Consider the following 20,947-nt stretch of genomic DNA (forward strand, 5'->3'; position numbering starts at 1 on the left):
ACTCCAAGTCTAAAAATACCTCTGTGGTGAAGTCTGACGTATAGCACAAATGTAGCTAAAATAACATGAGATAAGCCTCCAAGAATAGCGTCGGTGATAAAGTGATACTGAATTCGTTCCTTGCGACAGGGGGTCTTGGTTGTAAGGGAGAGAAAGGGAACTGGTAGAGGTAATAACCATATAGGTCTTAAAAGGAAGACAAGATCAATGGCTCCTCTCACAGGCAGAGGTGGCGGTGAAACATGAGAGCGTGAGCTCTCCCACCTTGTCATTCATTACACCAGACACTCACAAAACACACCGTCAGTAGTGTAGTGACCCACGAATAATACAAAGATCTTGCATCAGAAATTAAACCCACATCATGCGCTATTCTCTCACACACACACTTATTGTTGCACTTGGAGTGAACCTTGTGCACTCACTGAGACAGCCTTTTGATTTACGTCAGTCATCGGTAATGTCCAGGATGCTTCTGGCGGACAGGGAGGGAGAGTAGACACTACCATGACCTTAGTGAATACAATTTAAAAATTGGCTGATGAATGATTTCATTGCTAGCCGCCGGGCATCATTCTGGCAGACATGCAGAGTAAGGAGGACTAGAGGATGGCTGTCAAACACAACCAACAATCGTATCCTTGCTTAGGCCTACATCAAATAGCCTATGCGAAATCATAGGGTCTATATACTGTTATTAAACTATAGTGCTGTTACTGCAAGAGCAATCTCAATCGAAACAGAACTAAACGCGTCACAGCTTCTTTAAGTTAAATTCTCCTTCAAGGAACTTCCCGTTTTCCAGCTTTCAAGGAACTTTCAGACGTCACAAGGTTTGGAAGTGTGGCAACGTATTCATTTGTCCATTATTGGCCTCAATCATCTCATTTGTAGATATAATGTACTCCATTCAGTTAATGTAGCAATTGGACAATGCTGAAGCTACTTATCTAATCATCTTTTGGCTGTAGTGAAATGCAACCCCACATGAAAAGGTAGAGGGGCAGAGATGGGTGTGAGCAACTTCCGACACTGTGTCCATCACACTTGCCAGTCCAGCGGTGCATGCTTCACCTCCAGAGCTGCGGTGTCAAATTAACAAATAAAAGCAAAGACAGCAAGCCTCTGGAGATGTTTTCATGCTCTGAAGAACAGCGAAGACGAGACCTGTAGTTGCTTCAGTGGGTTCTGCAGAAGCATTCTTAGAAATGGAGCGAGCATGCAGCTCTCAGTAACACTTCCAAAGGATTTCACCATCATTTAAACATGTCAATCATCTCAATGACATAGATGATTTCATGTACAAAGAACTGTGTGGCAAGCCTGTCTCAGCCATTGCACGTCTACAGTATGTGTGGGTCAGGCTGCGTCAGGGTGGCTTGGTCAATACCCAAATGCACAGCTTGATAACTACATCATTTTGAAAATGAGAGAGGATAAGTTTGTTAATTCCTATTGGTATCCTTTCACTAGCTTGTTTGCTTTAGGTCTCCTGGTTGTTGCAATCCCTGACTCTTGTAGTCAGTGTGTGATTATTCTGGCTGTGTGTCTGGGAACGAGGTTGCACACACACACAGATGTGTATAGTACCCTATGTGTATGTGCATATTGTGTATGCTGTCTGTCTGTAAGTAAGTGAGAGACCCAACAGCATGCCCCAGGACAGCCTAGAGAGCAGACACCAGAAGAGGCAATCCACCCAGCCAAGGTATTCATGTAAGCTCCCTTTCTGGCCTTACATGTAAAGCTATGGGGCATGTGTAACCATTGAAGATTACAAATGGCCTGCTTCAAAAACAGAGCAAATCATAGCTCACACATCCTAACAGTCATACAGGTCTATCTACTGTATGAAAACCGTGTGCATCTATCGATTAAACCTTAGGGGCAGTAGTGAAATCCTGGACATGGAGAACTCAACTTGCTAGAGCGTGTGCAGACTTGAAAGTCCATTTGAATGAACCTGCAGATCCTTTTCAGAACCAGTCAGATTGCGGCTCTAGTAGGCCATCAATTGCAATCGTATCACACGGCCCTGGCCCGCACCCTCAAAGAGATCTGAAACCTGCCTGCTACAGTGCCTTCAGAAAGTATTCATACCCCTTGAATTATTCCACATTTTGTTGTGTTACACCCCAAATTCAAAGAAGTATTGAATATCTGTTTTTCTAATCCATCTACACACACACACACACACAATACCCCATAACGACAGTGAAAACATTTTTTTTGTTGTTGTTGTTTTGTGCTAGGACACAAATTGAGCTCAGGTGCTTCCAATTTCCTTTTATCTTCCTTGAGATGTCACTACAACTTGGAGTCCACCTGTGACCAATTCAACTGTTTGGACATGATTTAGGAAGAATCACACCTGTCTGTATAAGGCCCCACAGTTGAAAGTGCATGTCAGAGCAGAAACTATACCATGAAGTCCAAGAAGCTGTCCGTATATCTCAGAGATTGTGATGAGGCATACAGTACCAGTCAAAAATTTGACTTGAATTTTCATTCAAGGGTTTCTTTATTTTTTACTATTATCTACCTTATAGAATAATAGTGAAGACTACAAAACTATGAAATTACACATATGGCAGTACCCCCACAAAAAAGTGTTAGTAGCCACCTTTTGCCTTGATGACAGCTTTGCACACTCTTGGCATTCTCTCAACTAGCTTCACCTGGAATGCTTTTACAACAGTATTGAAGGAGTTCCCTCATATGCTGAGCACTTGCTGGCTGCTTTTCATTCACTCTGCGGTCCGACTCATCCCAAACCATCTCAATTTGGTTGAGGTCGGGTGATTGTGGAGACCAGGTCATCTGATGCAGCACTCCATCACTCTCCTTCCTGGTCAAATAGCCCTTACACAGCATGGAGGTGTGTTGGGTCATTGTCCTGTTGAAAAATAAATGATAGCCCAAACCAGACGGGATGGCGTATCGATGCAGAATGCTGTGGTAGCATTTATTTCATCTGCAATTTCTAAGGCTGGTAACTCTAAGGAACTTATTCTCTGCAGCAGAGGTAACTCTGGGTCGTCCTTTCCTGTGGCCAGTTTCATCATAGCAATTGATGCTTTTTGAAACTGCACTTGAAGAAACTTTAAAAGTTCTTGACTGGACCTTTACGTAATAATGGACTGCCGTTTCTCTTTGCTTATTTGAGCTGTTCTTGCCATAATATGGACTTGGTCTTTTACCAAATAGGGCTGTGTTCTGTATACCACCCCTACCCTGTCACAACACAACTGATTGGCTCAAACGCATTAAGAACTTTTGACAAGGCACACCTGTTAATTGAAATACATTCCAGGTAACTACCTCATGAAGCTGGTTGACAGAATGGCAAGCGTGTGCAAAGCTGTCATCAAGGCAAAGGGTGGCTACTTTGAAGAATCAAAAATATATTTTTGATTTGTTTAACACTTTTGGATACTACATGATTCCATATGTGTTATTTCATAGTTTTGATGTCTTCACTATTATTCTACAATATAGAAAATCGTAAAAATAAAGAAAAACCCTGCAATGAGAAGGTGTGTCAAAACTTCTGACTGGTACGGTTTATCTGGGGAAGGGTATAAAACAATTTCTAGAGAGTTGAAAGTTTCCAAGAGCACAGTGGTATCCATCATTGGGAAATTGAAAAACATTTGGAACTAACCAGACTATGCCTACAGCTGGCCGTCTGACCAAACTGGGAAACCGGGCAAGAAGGACCTTGGTCAGGGAGGTGACCAAGAACCCAAATACAAGTTCCTAGACTGAGATGGGAGAAACTGCCAGAAGGACAACAGTCTCTACAACAAATCAAATTGTATTAGAATAGACCTTACCATGAAACGCTTATTTACAAGCCCCTTATCCAACAATGCAGTTAAGACAAAATATTTACAAAATAAACTAAAAATAACATAAAAGCAACAATAAAATAACAATAACAACGTTATATACAGGGGGTACCAGTACTGAGACAATGTGCGGGGGGCACAAGTTAGTCGAGGTAATTGAGGTAATGTAAAGTACCAGTCAAAAGTTGACACACCTTACTAATTTCTACATTGTAAAATAGAGACGACATCAAAACTAAGAAATAACACATACAGTGGGGCAAAAAAAGTATTTAGTCAGCCACCAATTGTGCAAGTTCTCCCACTTAAAAAGATGAGAGAGGCCTGTAATTTTCATCATAGGTACACTTCAACTATGACAGACAAAATGAGAAAAAAATGCAGAAAATCACATTGTAGGATTTTTTATGAATTTATTTGCCAATTATGGTGGAAAATAAGTATTTGGTCAACAACAAAAGTTTCTCAATACTTATATACCCTTTGTGGGCAATGACAGAGGTCAAACATTTTCTGTAAGTCTTCACAAGGTTTTCACACACTGTTGCTGGTATTTTGGCCCATGCAGATCTCCTCTAGACCAGTGATGTTTTGGGGCTGTTGCTGGGCAACACGGACTTTCAACTCCCTCCAAAGATTTTCTATGGGGTTGAGATCTGGAGACTGGCTAGGCCACTCCAGGACCTTGAAACGCTTCTTACAAAGCCACTCCTTCGTTGCCCGGGCAGTGTGTTTGGGAAAGACCCAGCCACATTTCATCTTCAATGCCCTTGCTGATGGAAGGAGGTTTTTACTCAAAATTTCACGATACATGGCCCCATTCATTCTTTCCTTTACACGGATCAGTCGTCCTGGTCCCTTTGCAGAAAAACAGCCCCAAAGCATGATGTTAAAATATATCACTAGCCACTTTAAACAATGCTACCTAATATAATGTTTACATACCCTACATTATTCATCTCATATGTATACGTATATACTGTACTCTATATCATCTATCACTTTGTTTACATACTCATCTCATATGTATATACTGTACTCAATACCATCTACTGTATCTTGCCTATGCCGCTCTGTACCATCACTCATTTATATATCTTTATGTACATATTCTTTATCCCCTTACACTTGTGTCTATAAGGTAGTAGTTTTGGAATTGTTCGCTAGATTACTTGTTGGTTATTACTGCATTGTCGGAACTAGAAGCACAAGCATTTCGCTACACTCGCATTAACATCTGCTAACCATGTGTATGCGACAAATAAAATTTTATTTGATGTTTCCACCCCCATGCTTCACAGTAGGTATTGGTGTTCTTTGGATGCAACTCAGCATTCTTTCTCCTCCAAACACGACGAGTTGAATTTTTACCAAAAAGTTATATTTTGGTTTCATCTGACCATATGACATTCTCCCAATCTTCTTCTGGATCATCCAAATGCTCTCTAGCAAACTTCAGACGGGCCTGGACATGTACTGGCTTAAGCAGGGGGACACGTCTGGCACTGCAGGATTTGAGTCCCTGGCGGCGTAGTGTGTTACTGATGGTAGGCTTTCTTACTTTGGTCCCAGCTCTCTGCAGGTCATTCACTTGGTCCCCCCGTGTGGTTCTGGGATTTTTGCTCACCGTTCTTGTGATCATTTTGACCCCACGGGGTGAGATCTTGCGTGGAGCCCCAGATCGAGGGAGATTATCAGTGGTCTTGTATGTCTTCCATTTCCTAATAATTGCTCCCACAGTTGATTTCTTCAAACCAAGCTGCTTACCTATTGCAGATTCAGTCTTCCCAGCCTGGTGCAGGTCTATAATTTTGTTTCTGGTGTCCTTTGATAGCTCTTTGGTCTTGGCCATAGTGGAGTTTGGAGTGTGACTGTTTGAGGTTGTGGACAGGTGTCTTTTATACTGATAACAAGTTCAAACAGGTGCCATTAATACAGGTAACGAGTGGAGGACAGAGGATCCTCTTAAAGAAGAAGTTACAGGTCTGTGAGAGCCAGAAATCTTGCTTGTTTGTAGGTGACCAAATACTTATTTTCCACCATAATTTGCAAATAAATTCATAAAAAATCCTACAATGTGATTTTCTGGATTTTTTTTCTCTAATTTTGTTTGTCATAGTTGAAGTGTACCTATGATTAAAATTACAGGCCTTTCATCTTTTTAAAGGGTGAGAACTTGCACAATTGGTGACTGACTAAATACTTTTTTGCCCCACTGTATGGAATCATGTAGAAACCCAAAATATATATTTTATATTTGAGATTCTTCAAAGTAGCCACACTTTGCCTTGATGACGGCTTTGCACACTTTTGCACAGTCCATCATTACTTTAAGGCATGAAGGTTAGTCAATGCAGAAAATGTCAAGAACTTTTAAAGTTTCTTCAAGTGCAGTCGCAAAAACCATCCAGTAGCTCTCGTGAGGACCGCCACAGGAAAGGAAGATGCAGAGTTACCTCTGATGCAGAGGATAAGTTCATTAGTTACCAGCCTCAGAAAATGCAGTCCAAATAAATGCTACAGAGTTCACGTAACAGACACATCTCAACATCAACTTGGAGACTGCGTGAATCAGGTCTTCATGGTCAAATTGCTGCAAAGAAACTACTACTAAAGGACACCAATAATAAGAAGACACTTGCTTGTGCCAAGAAACACAAGCAATGGACATTAGACCAGTGGAAATCTGTCCTTTGGTCTGATGAGTTTACATTTTTGATTTTTGTTCCTCTTTCTCTTGGAGGACCTGAGCCCTAGGACCATGCCTCAGGACTACCTGGCATGACTCCTTCTTGCGGTCCCCAGTCCACCTGGCCGTGCTGCTGCTCCAGTTTCAACTGTTCTGCCTGCGGCTATGGAATCCTGACCTGTTCACCGGACGTGCTACCTGTCCCAGACCTGCTGTTTTCAACTCTCTAGAGACAGCAGGAGTGGTAGAGATACTCTCAATGATCGGCTATGAAAAGCCAACTGACATTCACCCCTGAGGTGCTGACTTGCTGCACCCTCGACTACTGTGATTATTATTTGACCATGCTGGTTATTTATGAACATTTGAACAGCTTGGCCATGTTCTGTTATAATCTCCACCCGGCACAGCCAGAAGAGGACTGGCCACCCCTCATAGCCTGGTTCCTCTCTAGGTTTCTTCCTAGGTTTTGGCCTTTCAAGGGAGTTTTTCCTAGCCACCGTGCTTCTACACCTGCATTGCTTGCTGTTTGGGGTTTTAGGCTGTGTTTCTGTACAGCACTTTGAGATATCAGCTGATGTACGAAGGGCTATATAAATTCATTTGATTTGTAGTAGGATTCAATCTTAGTCCTGTATTAAGGTTTTGCCTATTTGATGGTTTGTCTGAGGGCATAGCGGGATTTATCAAAAGCGTCCTGGTTAGAGTCCTGCTCATTGAAAGTGGCAGCTCTACCCTTTTGCTTAGTGTGGATGTTGCCTGTAATCCATGGCTTCTGGTTGGGGTATGTACCATTGACATACACTTAGGTTGGAGTCATTAAAACTCTTTTTTTCAACCACTCCACACATTTCTTGTTAATCAAACTATAGTTTTGGCAAGTTGGTTAGGAAATCTACTTTGTGCAATTCCAGTGGGTCAGAAGTTTACTGTGCCTTTACACAGCTTGGAAAAATCCTTTAGAAGCTTCTGATAGGCTAATTGACATCATTTGAGTCAATTGGAGGTGTTTACCTGTGGATGTATTTCAAGGCCTACGTCAAAACTCAGTGCCTATTTGCTTGACATCATGGGAAAAAAATCTAAAGAAATCAGCCAAGAACTCAGAAAATAAATTGTAGACCTCCACAAGTCTGGTTCATCCTTGGGAGCAATTTCCAAACGCCTGAAGGTACCAAGTTCATCTGTACAAACAATAGTACGCAAGTATAAACACCATGGGACCACGCAGCAGTCATACCGCTCAGGAAGGAGATGCGTTCCGTCTCCTAGAGATGAACGTACCTTGGTGTGAAAAGTGCAAATCAATCCCAGAACAACAGCAAAGGACCTTGTGAAGATGCTGGAGGAAACAGGTACAAAAGTATCAATATCCACAGTAAAATGAGTCCTATATTGACATAACCTGAAAGGCCGCTCAGAAAGGAAGAAGCCTCTGCTCCAAAACCGCCATAAAAAAGCCAAACTACGGTTTGCAACTGCACATGGGGACAAAGATTGTACTTTTTGGAGAAATGTTCTATGGTCTGATTAAATAAAAATAGAACTGTTTGGCTATAATGACCATCGTTATGTTTGGAGGAAAAAGGAAGCTTGCAAGCCAAAGAACACCATCCCAACAGTGAAGCAAGGGGGTGGCAGCATCATGTTGTGGGGGTGCTTTGCTGCAGGAGGGATTGGTGCACTTCAAAGTACATGGCATCATGGGGAACGAAAATGATGTGATATATTGAAGCAACATCTCAAGATATCAGTCAGGAACTTAAAACTTAGTCGCAAATGGGTCTTCCAAATGGACAATGACCTCAAGCTTACTTCAAAAGTTGTGGCTAAATGGTTTAAGGACGACAAAGTCAAGGTATTAGAGTGGCCATCACAAAGCCCTGACCTCAATCCTATAGAACATTTGTGGGCAGAACTGAAAAAGTGTGCGCGAGCAGAGGCCAACAAACCTGACTCAGTTACACCAGCTCTGTCAGGAGGAATGGGCCAAAATTCATCCAACTTATTGTGGGAAGCTTGTGGAAGGCTTCCCGAAACATTTGACCCAAGTTAAACAATTTAAAGGCAAATCTACCAAATACTAATTGAGTGTAGGCAAATTTCTGACCCACTGGGAATGTGATGAAATAAATAAAAGCTGAAATAAATCACTCTCTACTATTATTCTGACATTTCACATTCTTAAAATAAAGTGGTGATCCTAACTGACCTAAGACAGATACTTTTTATTAGGATTAAATGTCAGGAATTGTGAAAAACTGAGTTAATGTATTTGGCTAAGGTGTATGTAAACTTCCGACTTCAACTCTGCGTACAGTCACTGCTGGGACAACACCATCGATGCACTTATTGATGAAGCTGGTGACTGATGTGGTATACTCCTGAATGCCATCGGAGGAGTCCCGGAACATACAGTGCATTCGGAAAGTATTCAGACCCCTTCTCTTTTTCCACATTTCATTACTTTACAACCTTATTCTAAAAATTATTGAATACATTTTTTTAACCAATCTACACACAACACTCCATAATGACAAAGAGAAAACCGTTTTTTAGAAATGTTAGCATGAGACTCAAAATTGAGCTCAGGTGCATCCTGTTTCAATTGATCATCCTTGAGATGTTTCTACAACTTGGAGTCCACCTGTGGTAAATCCAATTGTTTGGACATGATTTGGAAAGGCACACGCTTGTCTACATAAAGGTCCCATAGTTGACAGTGCATGTCAGATCAAAAACCAAGCCATGAGGTCTAAGAAATTGTCTCTGGAACACAGAGACAGGATTATGTCGAGGCACAGACCTGTGGAAGGGTAACAAAACATTTATGCAGCATTGAAGGTCCCCAAGAACACAGTGGCCTCCATCATCATTCTTAAATGGAAGAAGTTTAGAACTTCCAAGACTCTTCCTAGAGCTGGCCGCCCGGCCAAACTGAGCAATCGGGGAAGGACATTGGTCAGGGAGGTGACCAAGAACCAGATGGTCACTCTGACAGAGCTCCAGAGTTCCTCTGTGGAGATGGGAGAACTTTCCAGATGGACAACCATCTCTACAGCCCTCCACCAATCACACCTCTATGGTAGAGTGGTCAGATGGAAGCCACTCGTCAGTAAAAAGGCACATGACAGCCCGCTTGGAGTTTGTCAAAAGCAACCTAAAATGACTCAGACCATGAGAAATCACATTCTCTGGTCTGATTAACTTCTTTAGGCTAGGGGGGGATTTTGACGTCCGGATGAAACGTGTGGCCAAAGTAAGATATGCATATTAATAGTAGATTTGGATAGACATCACTCTGAAGTTTCTAAAACTGTTTGAATGATGTCTGTGAGTATAACATAACTTATTTGGCAGGCGAAACCCCGAGAACAAACCATCCAGGAAAAAAATTTAAATAAATCGGAGGTCACTCTTTTCAATGGGTTTTCAATGGGAATCTAGATTTCTAAGGCACTTGCAGTTCCTATCGCTTCCACTGGATGTCAACCGTCTCTAGAAATTGGTTGTTTTTCCTTTGAGAAATGAAGAAGTAAGGCAGTTCAGAATGAGGGTCAAGTGAGGTGTATTATTTGTTAGAGGCGCGTGACCTGAAAGCACGCTCCATTTTTTCATCCTGTATTGAACACAGTTTATCCCATCTTAAATTTGAATCGATTATTAAGGTTAAGAATACCTAAAGTTGTATTCGGAAAGTTGTTTGAAATGTCTGGATCAAGTTTACAGGTAACTTATTAGACACTTTGTAGTCATGTTACACGAGTTGGAACCGGTGTATTTTCAGAATCAAACGCGCCAAATAAATGGACATTTTGGGGATATAACGACGGAATTAATCGAACAAAAGGACCATTTGTGATGTTTAACCTGTTGGTACTAGGGGGCAGTATTTTCATTTTTGGAAAAAAAAACGTTCCCGTTTTAAAACAGGATATTTTATCAGGACAAGATGCTAGAATATGCATATAATTGACAGCTTTGGATAGAAAACACTAACGTTTCCAAAACTGTAAAGATATTGTCTGTGAGTATAACAGAACTGATGTTGCAGGCGAAAGCCTGAGAAAAATCCAATCCGGAAGTGCCCCAGGTTTTGAAAGCGCTGCGTTCCAATGAGTCCCTATTGAGCTGTGAATGTCCTATCAACGAGCTTACGCTTTCTACGTATTCCCCAAGGTGTCTACAGCATTGTGACGTAGTTTTACGCATTTATGTTGAAGAATAGCCGTAGGCAGCTACATTGCGTAAGTGGTCACATGATGGCTCCCAGGGTGACTCTCGCGTAAAATACAGAGGTAGCCATTACTCCAATCGGTCCTACTGAAAAACGAATTGTCCCGACGGATATATTATCGAATAGATATTAGAAAAACACCTTGAGGATTGATTATAAACAACGTTTTCCATGTTTCTGTCGATATTATGGAGCTATTTTGGAATATTTTTCACCGTTTTTGTGAGTGCAATTTCTGGGCGATTTCTCAGCCAAACGTGAAGAACAAACGGAGCTATTTCGCCTACAAAAATAATATTTGGGGAAAAAATTAACTTTGGCTATCTACCTGGGAGTCTCGTGAGTGAAAACATCCAAAGTTCATCAAAGGTAAACGATTTAATTTGATTGCTTTTCTGATTTTCGTGACAAGGTTGCCTGCTGCTAGCAAGGCATAATGCTATGCTAGTCTATGATAAACTTACACAAATGCTTGTCTAGCTTTGGCTGTAAAGCATATTTTGACAATCTGAGATGACAGGGTGATTAACAAAAGGCTAAGCTGTGTTCCAATATATTTCACTTGTGATTTTCATGAATAGGAAGATTTTCTAGGAAGATTTATGTCCGTTGCGTTATGCTAATTAGTGTCAGGCGATGATTACGCTCCCGGACCCGGGTTTGAGAGAGTCACAAGAAGTGAATGGACAAATTGGAGTGCCAACAGAAGAAGGTCTTCAAAGGTAAGGCATGAATTATATGTTATTTCTGACTTTTGTGTTGAATTCTGATTTTCATGTGTATGTTTGATGGTTTGCTTTCGCCATAAAGCCTTTTTGAAATCTGACACTGTGGCTGGATTAACAAGAACTTAATCTTTAAACCGGTCTATTACACTTGTATGATTTATGAATTATTATTATGAGTGTTTTTGATTTGGCGCGCACACTGGGTGTTGTCAAATCAATCCTGTTAACGGGGATTGGCGCGCGAAGGGATCACTAAGAAGTTAAACCAAGATTGAACTCTTTGGCCTGAATGCCAAGTGTCACGTCTGGAGGAAACCTGGCACCATCGGTGAAGCATGGTGGTGGCAGCATCATGACGTGGGAATGTTTTTCAGCGGCAGGGACTGGGAGACTAGTCAGGGTTGAGGAAAAGATGAACAGAGAAAAGTACAGAGAGATCCTTGATGAATACCTGAGCGCTCTGGAGCAGGTTCTCAAACTGGGGGGCGAAGGTTCACCTTCCAACAAGACAACGACCCTAATCACACAGCCAAGACAACGCAGGAGTGGCTTCGGGACAAGTCTATGAATGTCCTTGCGTGGCCAAGCCAGAGCTCTGACTTTAACACGATCGAACATCGCTAGAGAGACCTGAAAATAGCTGTGCAGTGACGCTCCCATCCAATCTGACAGAGCTTGAGAAGATCTGCAGAGAAGAATGGGGGAAGTCCCCAAATACAGGTGTGCCAAACTTGTAGTGTCTTACCCAAGAAGACACAAGGCTGTAATCACTGCCAAAAGGTGCTTCAACAAAATACTAAGTAAAGGTTCTGAATACTTTTGTAAATGTCATATTTCAGTTTTTTGCTGTCATTATGGGGTACGTGTGTAGATTGCTGAGGGGAAAAAAATAATACATTTTAGAATAAGGCTGTGGAAAAAGTAAATGGGTCTAAATACTTTCCAAATACACTGTATTCCAGTCTGTGCTAGCAAAACTGTCCTGTAGCTTAGCATCTGCTTCATCTGACCACTTCCGTATTGAGCGAGTCACTGGTACTTCCCGCTTTAGATTTTGCTTGTAAGCAGGAATCCGATTTGCCAAATGGAGGGCGAGAGAGAGAGAGCTTTGTATGTGTCTCTGTGTGTAGTAAAGGTGGTCTAGAGTTTTTTTTCCCTCTGGTTGCACATGTAACATGCTGGTAGAAATTAGGTAAAGCAGATTTAAGTTTCCCTGCATTTAATTCCCTGGCCACTAGGAGCGTCGCCTCTGGGTGAGCATTTTCTTGTTTGCTTATGGCTTTATACAGCTTGTTGAGTGCGGTCTTAGTGCCAGCATCGGTTTGTGGTGGTAAAAAGACAGCTACGAAAAATATAGATCAACTCTCTTGGTAAATGGTGTGGTCTACAGTTTATCATGACATACTCTACCTCAGGCAAGACATCCTTAATATATTAGATTTCGTACACTAGCTGTTATTTACAAATAGTCACAGACCACCACCCCTTGTCATACAGGAAACAGCTGTTCGGTCTTGCCGATGCACAGAAAAAAATAGCCAACTGTATATAATCCATGTCGTCGTTCAGCCACAACTGAACATAAGATATTACCGTTTTTAATGTCCTGTTGGCAGGACAGTCTTGAACGGTGCTCATCCAGTTTATTCTCCAATGATTGCACATTGGCCAATAGGACGGATAGTAGAGGTGGGTTATCCACTTGCCCGACGAATTCTAAAAAGGGCACCCGGACCTGCATCGGTATCTTTTCTTCATGCAAATGACTGGGATTTGGGCCTGTCCATTTCTGGAGTAAATCCTTAGTGTCCCAACACATAAAAAAAATATTCTTCCAGTTTGAGGTGAGTAAACGCTGTTTTGATATCCAGAAGCTCTTTTTGGTCATAAGAGATGGTGGCAGAAACATTATGTACCAAATAAGTTAAACAACGTGGGACACACAAACACACACACACAAAATAGCGCAATTGGTTATGAGCCGGTATAACGTCAGCCATCTCCTCCGACACCATTCTCTGGGGCAGCAGGGTAGCCTAGTGGTTAGAGCGTTGGACTAGTAACCGGAAGGTTGCAAGCTCAAACCCCCGAGCTGACAAGGTACAAATCTGTCGTTCTGCCCCTGAACAGGCAGTTAACCCACTGTTCATAGGCCATCATTGAAAATAAGAATTTGTTCTTAACTGACTTGCCTAGTTAAATAAAGGTTAAAAAAATTAAATAAACGAACTTCACCAATCTGGGCATTATGAGAGAGTGGCCAGATGGGAGCCGCTCCTGAGAAAAAGGCATGCATGACAGGACACTTTTTTTTGTTGCTAAAAGGCACGTGAAAGTCTGATCATAAGGCAAACGATTCTGTGATCTGTGACACAAATGTAGCTATTTGGCCTGAATGCAAAGCGCTATGTCTGGAGAAAACCAGGCACAGCTCATCACCCGTCTAACACCATCCCTACCGTGGTGGTGGCAGCATCATGCTATGGGGATGCTTATGAACAGCAGGGACTGGATGTCTTTTAGTCCCCATTTCGACTAACCTGCCAATAGTCCTTAAACATTAAAATACAATTTATAATACAACCACATGTTCACATATTACAAACATACATAATATACTAACACAATGACCCAATAAATACTCAATCTAAAAAATATTGATTCTTCATCTACTATATAGTCATACAAAGTTTATGTATTATATTTAAATTGTTTTAAAATAATGTTTAAAATGTATATATTGAAAGGTTTCTAGTTTGCTCAGTTAATTTATTCAATTTCTGTATTGCTCTAAATCTAAATGTTATTTTGCCTATTTCTCTTTTCTGTCAGGATAGCGCATAGATGGTGGACAATCTATTCCTAGTATTTACGGAATGTCTGTCTCTTACCAACTGAATACCGTTGTGAATAGAACTTGGCCGTTTTAAATGATGTATATTATGAAATAAAATAAGCATGTTTTTTTTTCAATTATCCTGTCGATTGATGACCAACCAACAACACTGCGCATGACTGCAACAGAAGAACCATATCTCCACCTTAAAACAATCCTTGCTGCTTTGTTCTGTGCATTCTGCAGCCTCCTAACTTCACTTAATGATACATTTCCCCAGACCACAGAACAGTAATTCACCTGACGCTCAATTAATGCATGTGTTATTTGCTGAAGAATTTTTCCCGGTAAATATTTAGCTATCCTTCTGATTATGCATGCTGTTTTAATCTTTTTTTTATTTTATTTTATTATTATTATTATTATTATTATTACATAGATTAGTTATTTGTGACGATCATGATAAGCAGTCTAGTTGCACTCCCAATAGTTTGGTTTCTGCCACTTCTTCAATTTGTACTCCTCCCATACTTAATTGTATCCCATGCTGTTTTGGCCTTTTCCTAGTTGAACAGACCAACATCACTTTGGTTTTCTTTATGTTTAAAACAAGTTTGTTTTGGCAAATCCACTCCCTGATATTCTCCAAATCTCTTGTAAAGCTTGCTGTACCCGTTTAACCGATTGTCTTGCTGCATAAATTGTAGTATCATCTGCAAATATAGTAGCTTGAGTTTCAGCTAAGGCATAGGGAAGATCGTTGGTATATATTAAATAAAGAAGTGGCCCAAGGCAGCTGCCCTGCGGTATTCCACAGTTTAACACGAGGGGAAGAAAATGAACCATTGATATAGGTGGACTGTTTCCTGTCAGTTAGATATGACTGTACCCAATTCAATGCTACCTCCTTAAAACCATAATGCATTAATTTTATCAAAATTATTTCATGATCCACTGAATCAAATGCTGTACTGAAATCTAAAAATAGTACACCCACAAACTTGCCATTATCCATAGCATTGAGCCACTGGTCAGTCATATCAACCAATGCAGTGGTTGTGGAATGGTTTTTACAATAAGCATGCTGATTGGCTGTAATCAGATCATTCTTTTCCATGTACTCCCATATTTGTCTACTCACAATACCCTCCAATATCTTACTGAGTGTAGGGAGTATACTAATTGGTCGACTATTGGCAGGAGTAATGGGTTCTTTGCTGTCTTTCGGAATAGGACACAGTTTCACATGCTTCCATACATTTGCAAACATCCCCTTCTCCAGTGACCAATTAAATATGTATTTCAGTGGAACTGCAATCTAGGGAGCAGCACAGCAAAGCAAAATATTATCCATAAGACCATAACCTGTAGATTTACCATCAGGTAATGACTTCAACAGGCTTAACACCTCCTCCACTGACACCGTTTGCAAAATAAAAGAGCAGATCTTGTTGCTCATGATATGATCATCAATCCATTGGACAATAGCTTTCCTGGAAGAATGTATGGAGGGAACAATGAATGGAACCAAATTCAGGCAAATCCTTGATGAGAACCTGCTTCAGAATGCAAACAACCTTAGACGGGGTGAAGATTTATATTCCAACAGGACAATGACCCCAAGCACACAGCCAAAGCAACACGAATGGTTTCGGAACAAGAATGTGAAAATCCTTGAGTGGCCCAGCCAAAGCCCAGACTTGAATCCGATTTAATCTGTGGAAAGACTTGAAGATTGCTCTTCACCGCTGCTCTCCATCTAACTTAACAGAGCTTGAGAAAATCTGCAGGGTAGAATGGGAGAAAATCCCCAAATCCAGGATGTGCAAAGCTGATACAGACATACCCAAGATGACTCAAAGCTGTAATTGCCGCCAAAGGTGCTTCTACAAAGTATTGACTCAGGGGTGTGAATACTTATGTAAATTAGACAGTTCTGTACTTCAATTTTCATAAAATGTGCAACACTTTCTAAAAACATGTTTTCACTTTGTCATTATGGGGTATTGTGTGTAGATGGGTGAGAGAAATCATTTGAATCCATTTTGAATTCAGGCTGTAACAACAAAACGTGGAAGAAGTCAAAGGGTATGAATAATTTCTGAAGGCACTGTAAATCCTGTCATACTTTGTCATAACCCGACTCAAGGCACAGAACAATCATGCAGCCCACTGTACAATACAGAAACCTCAGTTTCCACGACAACAAAGGAGGATGCCAAAGGGAAGAAAGCACAAGCAAAGCAGGGACTTGCTCATCAGTCAGATGAGATCAAACAATGCAGTGGTATCACAATTATTTTGGTGAAACAATCCAAAAAGACTGTTGGTCTGCATTGCAGCAGTTCTCCAACTTATCTTTCATGAGAGAGATAACAGATGCCTCTTGGCTCGACAAAGAGCTGATCTGCTTCAGACATACGGTAATGTCTGAATTGAAACATAATGAGTGATCTTGGATACGATGGTACAGGGAATAGTGAGTAGCCTACATTCCATGTGCATGCTTGGATACTAGCGCCTTCATGGTACGTAGTATAACTGATGACAGATTATGAATCCACTGACTCAGTGACTTGTCCAGAACATTTTGATTGGGATGGCCAAGGTGGGGCACAGATAGGATTGAATATTTTCCAGCTATTTCACAAAATGTTCCATTCCAAGAGTAAATCACTTTTCTCCTGGTTAACCTGGTATTTCCCACCAAAACTGGAAGTGTCATTCAAAAGCATTATATAAAGCATATAAATAGGCCTATGTCTGGATTAGATTAGAGGTTTAATTGAAAATCCAGGCCTGATGCTACCTGAGCCATACATTAAACACATTTTATGGGCCCTACATTAAAGATATTTTTAATGATCCCAAGCCCCCCCCCCCCCAAAAAAAAATGATTGTGCGGTTATCCAATACATATAATTTATGATATAGGCTACTGTACATTACACACGACAGCAAAACATAAAAGCCCATAGATGTAGTTAGCTACAACGCATTCGGAATTTATTCAGACCCCTTGACTTTTTCCACATTTTGTTACTGTACGTTACAGCCTTATACTAAAATGGATTGAATTGCTGTTTTTCCCCCTTCATCTACACACATTACGCCATAATGACAAAGCAAAAACAGGTTCATTGAATTTTTACAAATGTATCAAAAAATATATAAAAAATAACATTTACATAAGTATTCTGACTTAGTACTTTGTTGAAGCGCCTTTGGCAGCGATTACAGCCTTGTGTCTTCTTGGGTAAGACACTACAAGCTTGGCACGCCTGTATCTGGGGGGTTTCTCCCATACTTCTCTGCAAGTCCTTTTAAACTCTGTCAGGTTGGATGGGGAGCGTCGCTGCACATCTATTTTAAGGTCTCTCCATAGAAAGCACACACATCCCTGCGTCACTCCACTTTTCAGTTCACTTCTCTTTTCGCTGCAGCTAGCAACTGGAAGAAGTTGTTGGGGGGGGGGGGGGGGACACACAAACTGGACAGTTTTATATCCATCTCTTCATTCAAAGACTCTATCATGGACACTAACTGACAGTTATGGCTGCGTCGCCTGATGTATTGTTGTCCCTACCTTCTTGCCCTTTGTGCTGTTGTCTTTGCCCAATAATGTTTGTACCATGTTTTGTGCTGCTACCATGTTGTGCTGCTGTCATGTTCTGTCAGAGTTACTATCGGGTTCTTGGTCACCCCAGTGACCAAGGCCCTTCTCTCCAGATTGCTCATTTTGGCCGGGAGGCCAGCTATAGGAAGAGTATTGGTGGTTCCAAACTTCTTCCATTTAATAATGATGGAGGCCACTGTGTTCTTGGCGACCTTCAATGCGGCAGACATTTTTTGGTACCCCTACACATATCTGTGCGACAATCCTGTCTCGGAGCTCTACGGAAAATGTATTTGACCTCGTGGCTTGGTCTTTGCTCTGACGTGCACTGTTAACTGTGGGACCTTTTATAGACAGGTGTGTGCCTTTCCAAATCATGTCCAATCAATTGAATTTACCACAGGTGGGCTCTAATCAAGTTGTAGAAACATCTCAAGGATGATCAATGGAAACAGGATGTACCTGAGCTCAATTTCAAGGCTCATAGCAAAGGGTCTGAATACTTATCTAAATAAGGTATCTGTTTTGTTATTTTTAATACATTTTTTTTTTTTTTAAATAACTTTTCACTTTGTCATTACGGGGTATTGTGTGTAGATTGATGAGGGAAAAAAATATTTAATCACTTTTAGAATACGGCTGTAATGTCACAAAATGTGGAAAAAAAGGGTCTGAATACTTTCTGATTGCACTGTATCTGATACCGTCTTGCCAAAAAGAATGACATCATTGTATTTTTGTCCAAACAGCATCACATGCTGACTACACCGGCCACAACTTCAGATGCAGCCATGGGGTTTTCACTTTCAGACCTCCTCTGATGACTTACTGTATGACAGAGAGCTAGAGCATGATGGAAGCATCATGTGTTCCTTACAGTGGTGCAGTGGCCCGTTTAGTCTGCCTAGTGCCCTTTGACTGACCTCTGACTCTGGGGTTTAGTCATCTGTTGGCTCTGCCTGACACACTGTAGGCCAGGGGGTCTGTGATCTGAACAGCTGACCAAAGGCTGCAGTAGTGAATGTACAGTAGTGAGTGAGTGTTTAGTAATTTACCAACCTTAGTTTGCAGTACTCCTACATCTTATGTGACTAAATTAGGTAATATAGTTACTTTAAAAAGGTTGAATGAGAAACATTCAACTACGGAGTACAAACGGCTCTTTGAAAACATGATTAAATGAATATTAATTGAAAATAGTTTAGACGGACAGGAGGTGTGTACGTAGAGGGTCATGGTCAGAAATCGAAATGTCAGTTGCTCTTGTCTATTTAAAGGACAGAGCCAGTCATGACTGTTGGCAGAGATGACATGTCCCACTTGGTTATTTACACATTATGTCTGGGAGTCTTATTACATCAGGTTATGACAAATTGTGTGAGAGATTTGGGGTTGAATGGGCCTTCCACTGGTTAAAAATCATAAGTCAGTGACAGAAGGGAAGGTTATTGTACAAGAAAGTTGAGATATGTACCTAGTGATTACATTATCTGTCAGTGTAGTCTATAGGTGCTCCATACACATAAATTAATGCAACATCTTGTATGACCAAATGAAACTTTGGAGTGTCCCCTCACACCTGAGTGTCACTGTGATCACTCACCTTCTTCATTATACCAGTCTTCCTCTTGCTAAAAGTTGTGTATCGCCTCAACTTGTTGTCGATGAATTCCATTTTTATCTTCACGCGCCCACGTGTCTTCTTCCCTGGCTTTGCGCCAGCGACACCTTGGGGGACCACACCATAACCCCCCGGTGGTATCCCGGCCTCCTGCCCTGTCACCGCAGCCTCCATCTCCAGTCTCTCCCGCTTCACACTTCTTCTGTTGTCCCCGATTGAACCCATCGGATCGTCTTCATCCCCCGAGTCTGAATCAGCGTCCGACCCACTGCAACCCATTGGCGCACACTCTTTGTCCGGGTCGTAGCGGCTGCCTCCGCGAACCCCAATTCCCATGTTCAGACCGATGCCTCCCTGAGCAGCGGTCTGTGGAATCGTCGGTCCCGTCCCGTTCCCTGGTCTCGCCCCACCTCTTGCACCCACTCCTGGACCGTTGCCTCCCAACATCCCCACCGCACTGATGCTGTCGCTGACCCGAGTTTTCGATTGCCTTGCTCTGACCAACACAGGGCGAATCCCAATCACCCCAGAACCGTGACCTGTGTTTTCCCTGAAAGACGCTGACCCGTTTCCAGATTGTGCTGATCCAGCCTGGCTTGGTAGCATTCTAGTTAGAGGACCCGGTCCCTGAAATCGTCAGCCGACTGCTGGAGCGCGGGTCAGTAAAAATTACAGCACGGTTCATAAAACCCAACCACCAAAAAGGTAAACAAACAACGAAATTGCGGACATTGCAAAATTGTCATCTGTTTGAAACCACTAAAGCAAACTTTCAAACGTGACGCTGCCCCTGAGACCTTTCAGCCAGGTTCAGTTTAGCTCAACCTCCTATATTTCCAAAACTCAGAGCACTTTCTCAAAAAAGAGGGAAAATCGAAGAGAGCATTCGTTATTACTCCGCCATGTCATGTAGTTCACACCATAATCGCGTAAAATGTCGTCGGTATCCGCCTTCAATTCACAAAGGCTGCAGATATTTCATCGAATATCACGCAATATCAGTCTTGCAGTCGTGCATTTTCACACAAAACTGATGTATTTTTTAAATAATGTATTCGAGAGCGGACTACAACTCAAGATCTACTTTCCTCCTTATAAAGAGATACAATGTTTCCTTTTATGGAGTTGTATCTCCTTATTTGGCGAGTCACAGCGTCGTCTACGGATTGGCCGATTGGGATCTAGGTTGAGCTACCATTGGTCAATGGGGCATGTTCATTAGAATAAATACCAAAATGGTTGCTGAACACTGTGGACTGGCAAGGAGATGTTGGTCTTCTTCCGATGCCTATGCAGCGTTCAACTCGGAACTCAGACATTTCCGACTACAGGGGCGAAAGAAAAAAAAAACGATCTCCGACTGGGAAAA

General features: G+C 41.6%; 1 protein-coding gene across 4 annotated transcripts in view; it reads right to left on the reverse strand.

The window, feature by feature from the left end:
• LOC110525667 (serum response factor) overlaps positions 1-20,687 on the reverse strand; it is a 76,087-nt gene extending 55,400 nt beyond the window's left edge. For 3 of the 4 annotated variants that reach the window (XM_021606030.2, XM_021606005.2, XM_021606016.2), the window contains exon 1: positions 19,561-20,687. In XM_021606030.2, the coding sequence (XP_021461705.1) occupies positions 19,561-20,184 (624 nt within the window). In that variant the 5' untranslated portion in view covers positions 20,185-20,687. The remainder of the gene's footprint in view (positions 1-19,560) is intronic. The other variant, XM_021606023.2, reaches the window with a different exon arrangement.
• Between the last annotated feature and the right edge of the window lie 260 nt (positions 20,688-20,947).

The sequence above is a fragment of the Oncorhynchus mykiss genome, chromosome 1 (genome assembly GCF_013265735.2).
Source record: "Oncorhynchus mykiss isolate Arlee chromosome 1, USDA_OmykA_1.1, whole genome shotgun sequence".
Lineage (NCBI taxonomy): Eukaryota > Metazoa > Chordata > Actinopteri > Salmoniformes > Salmonidae > Oncorhynchus > Oncorhynchus mykiss.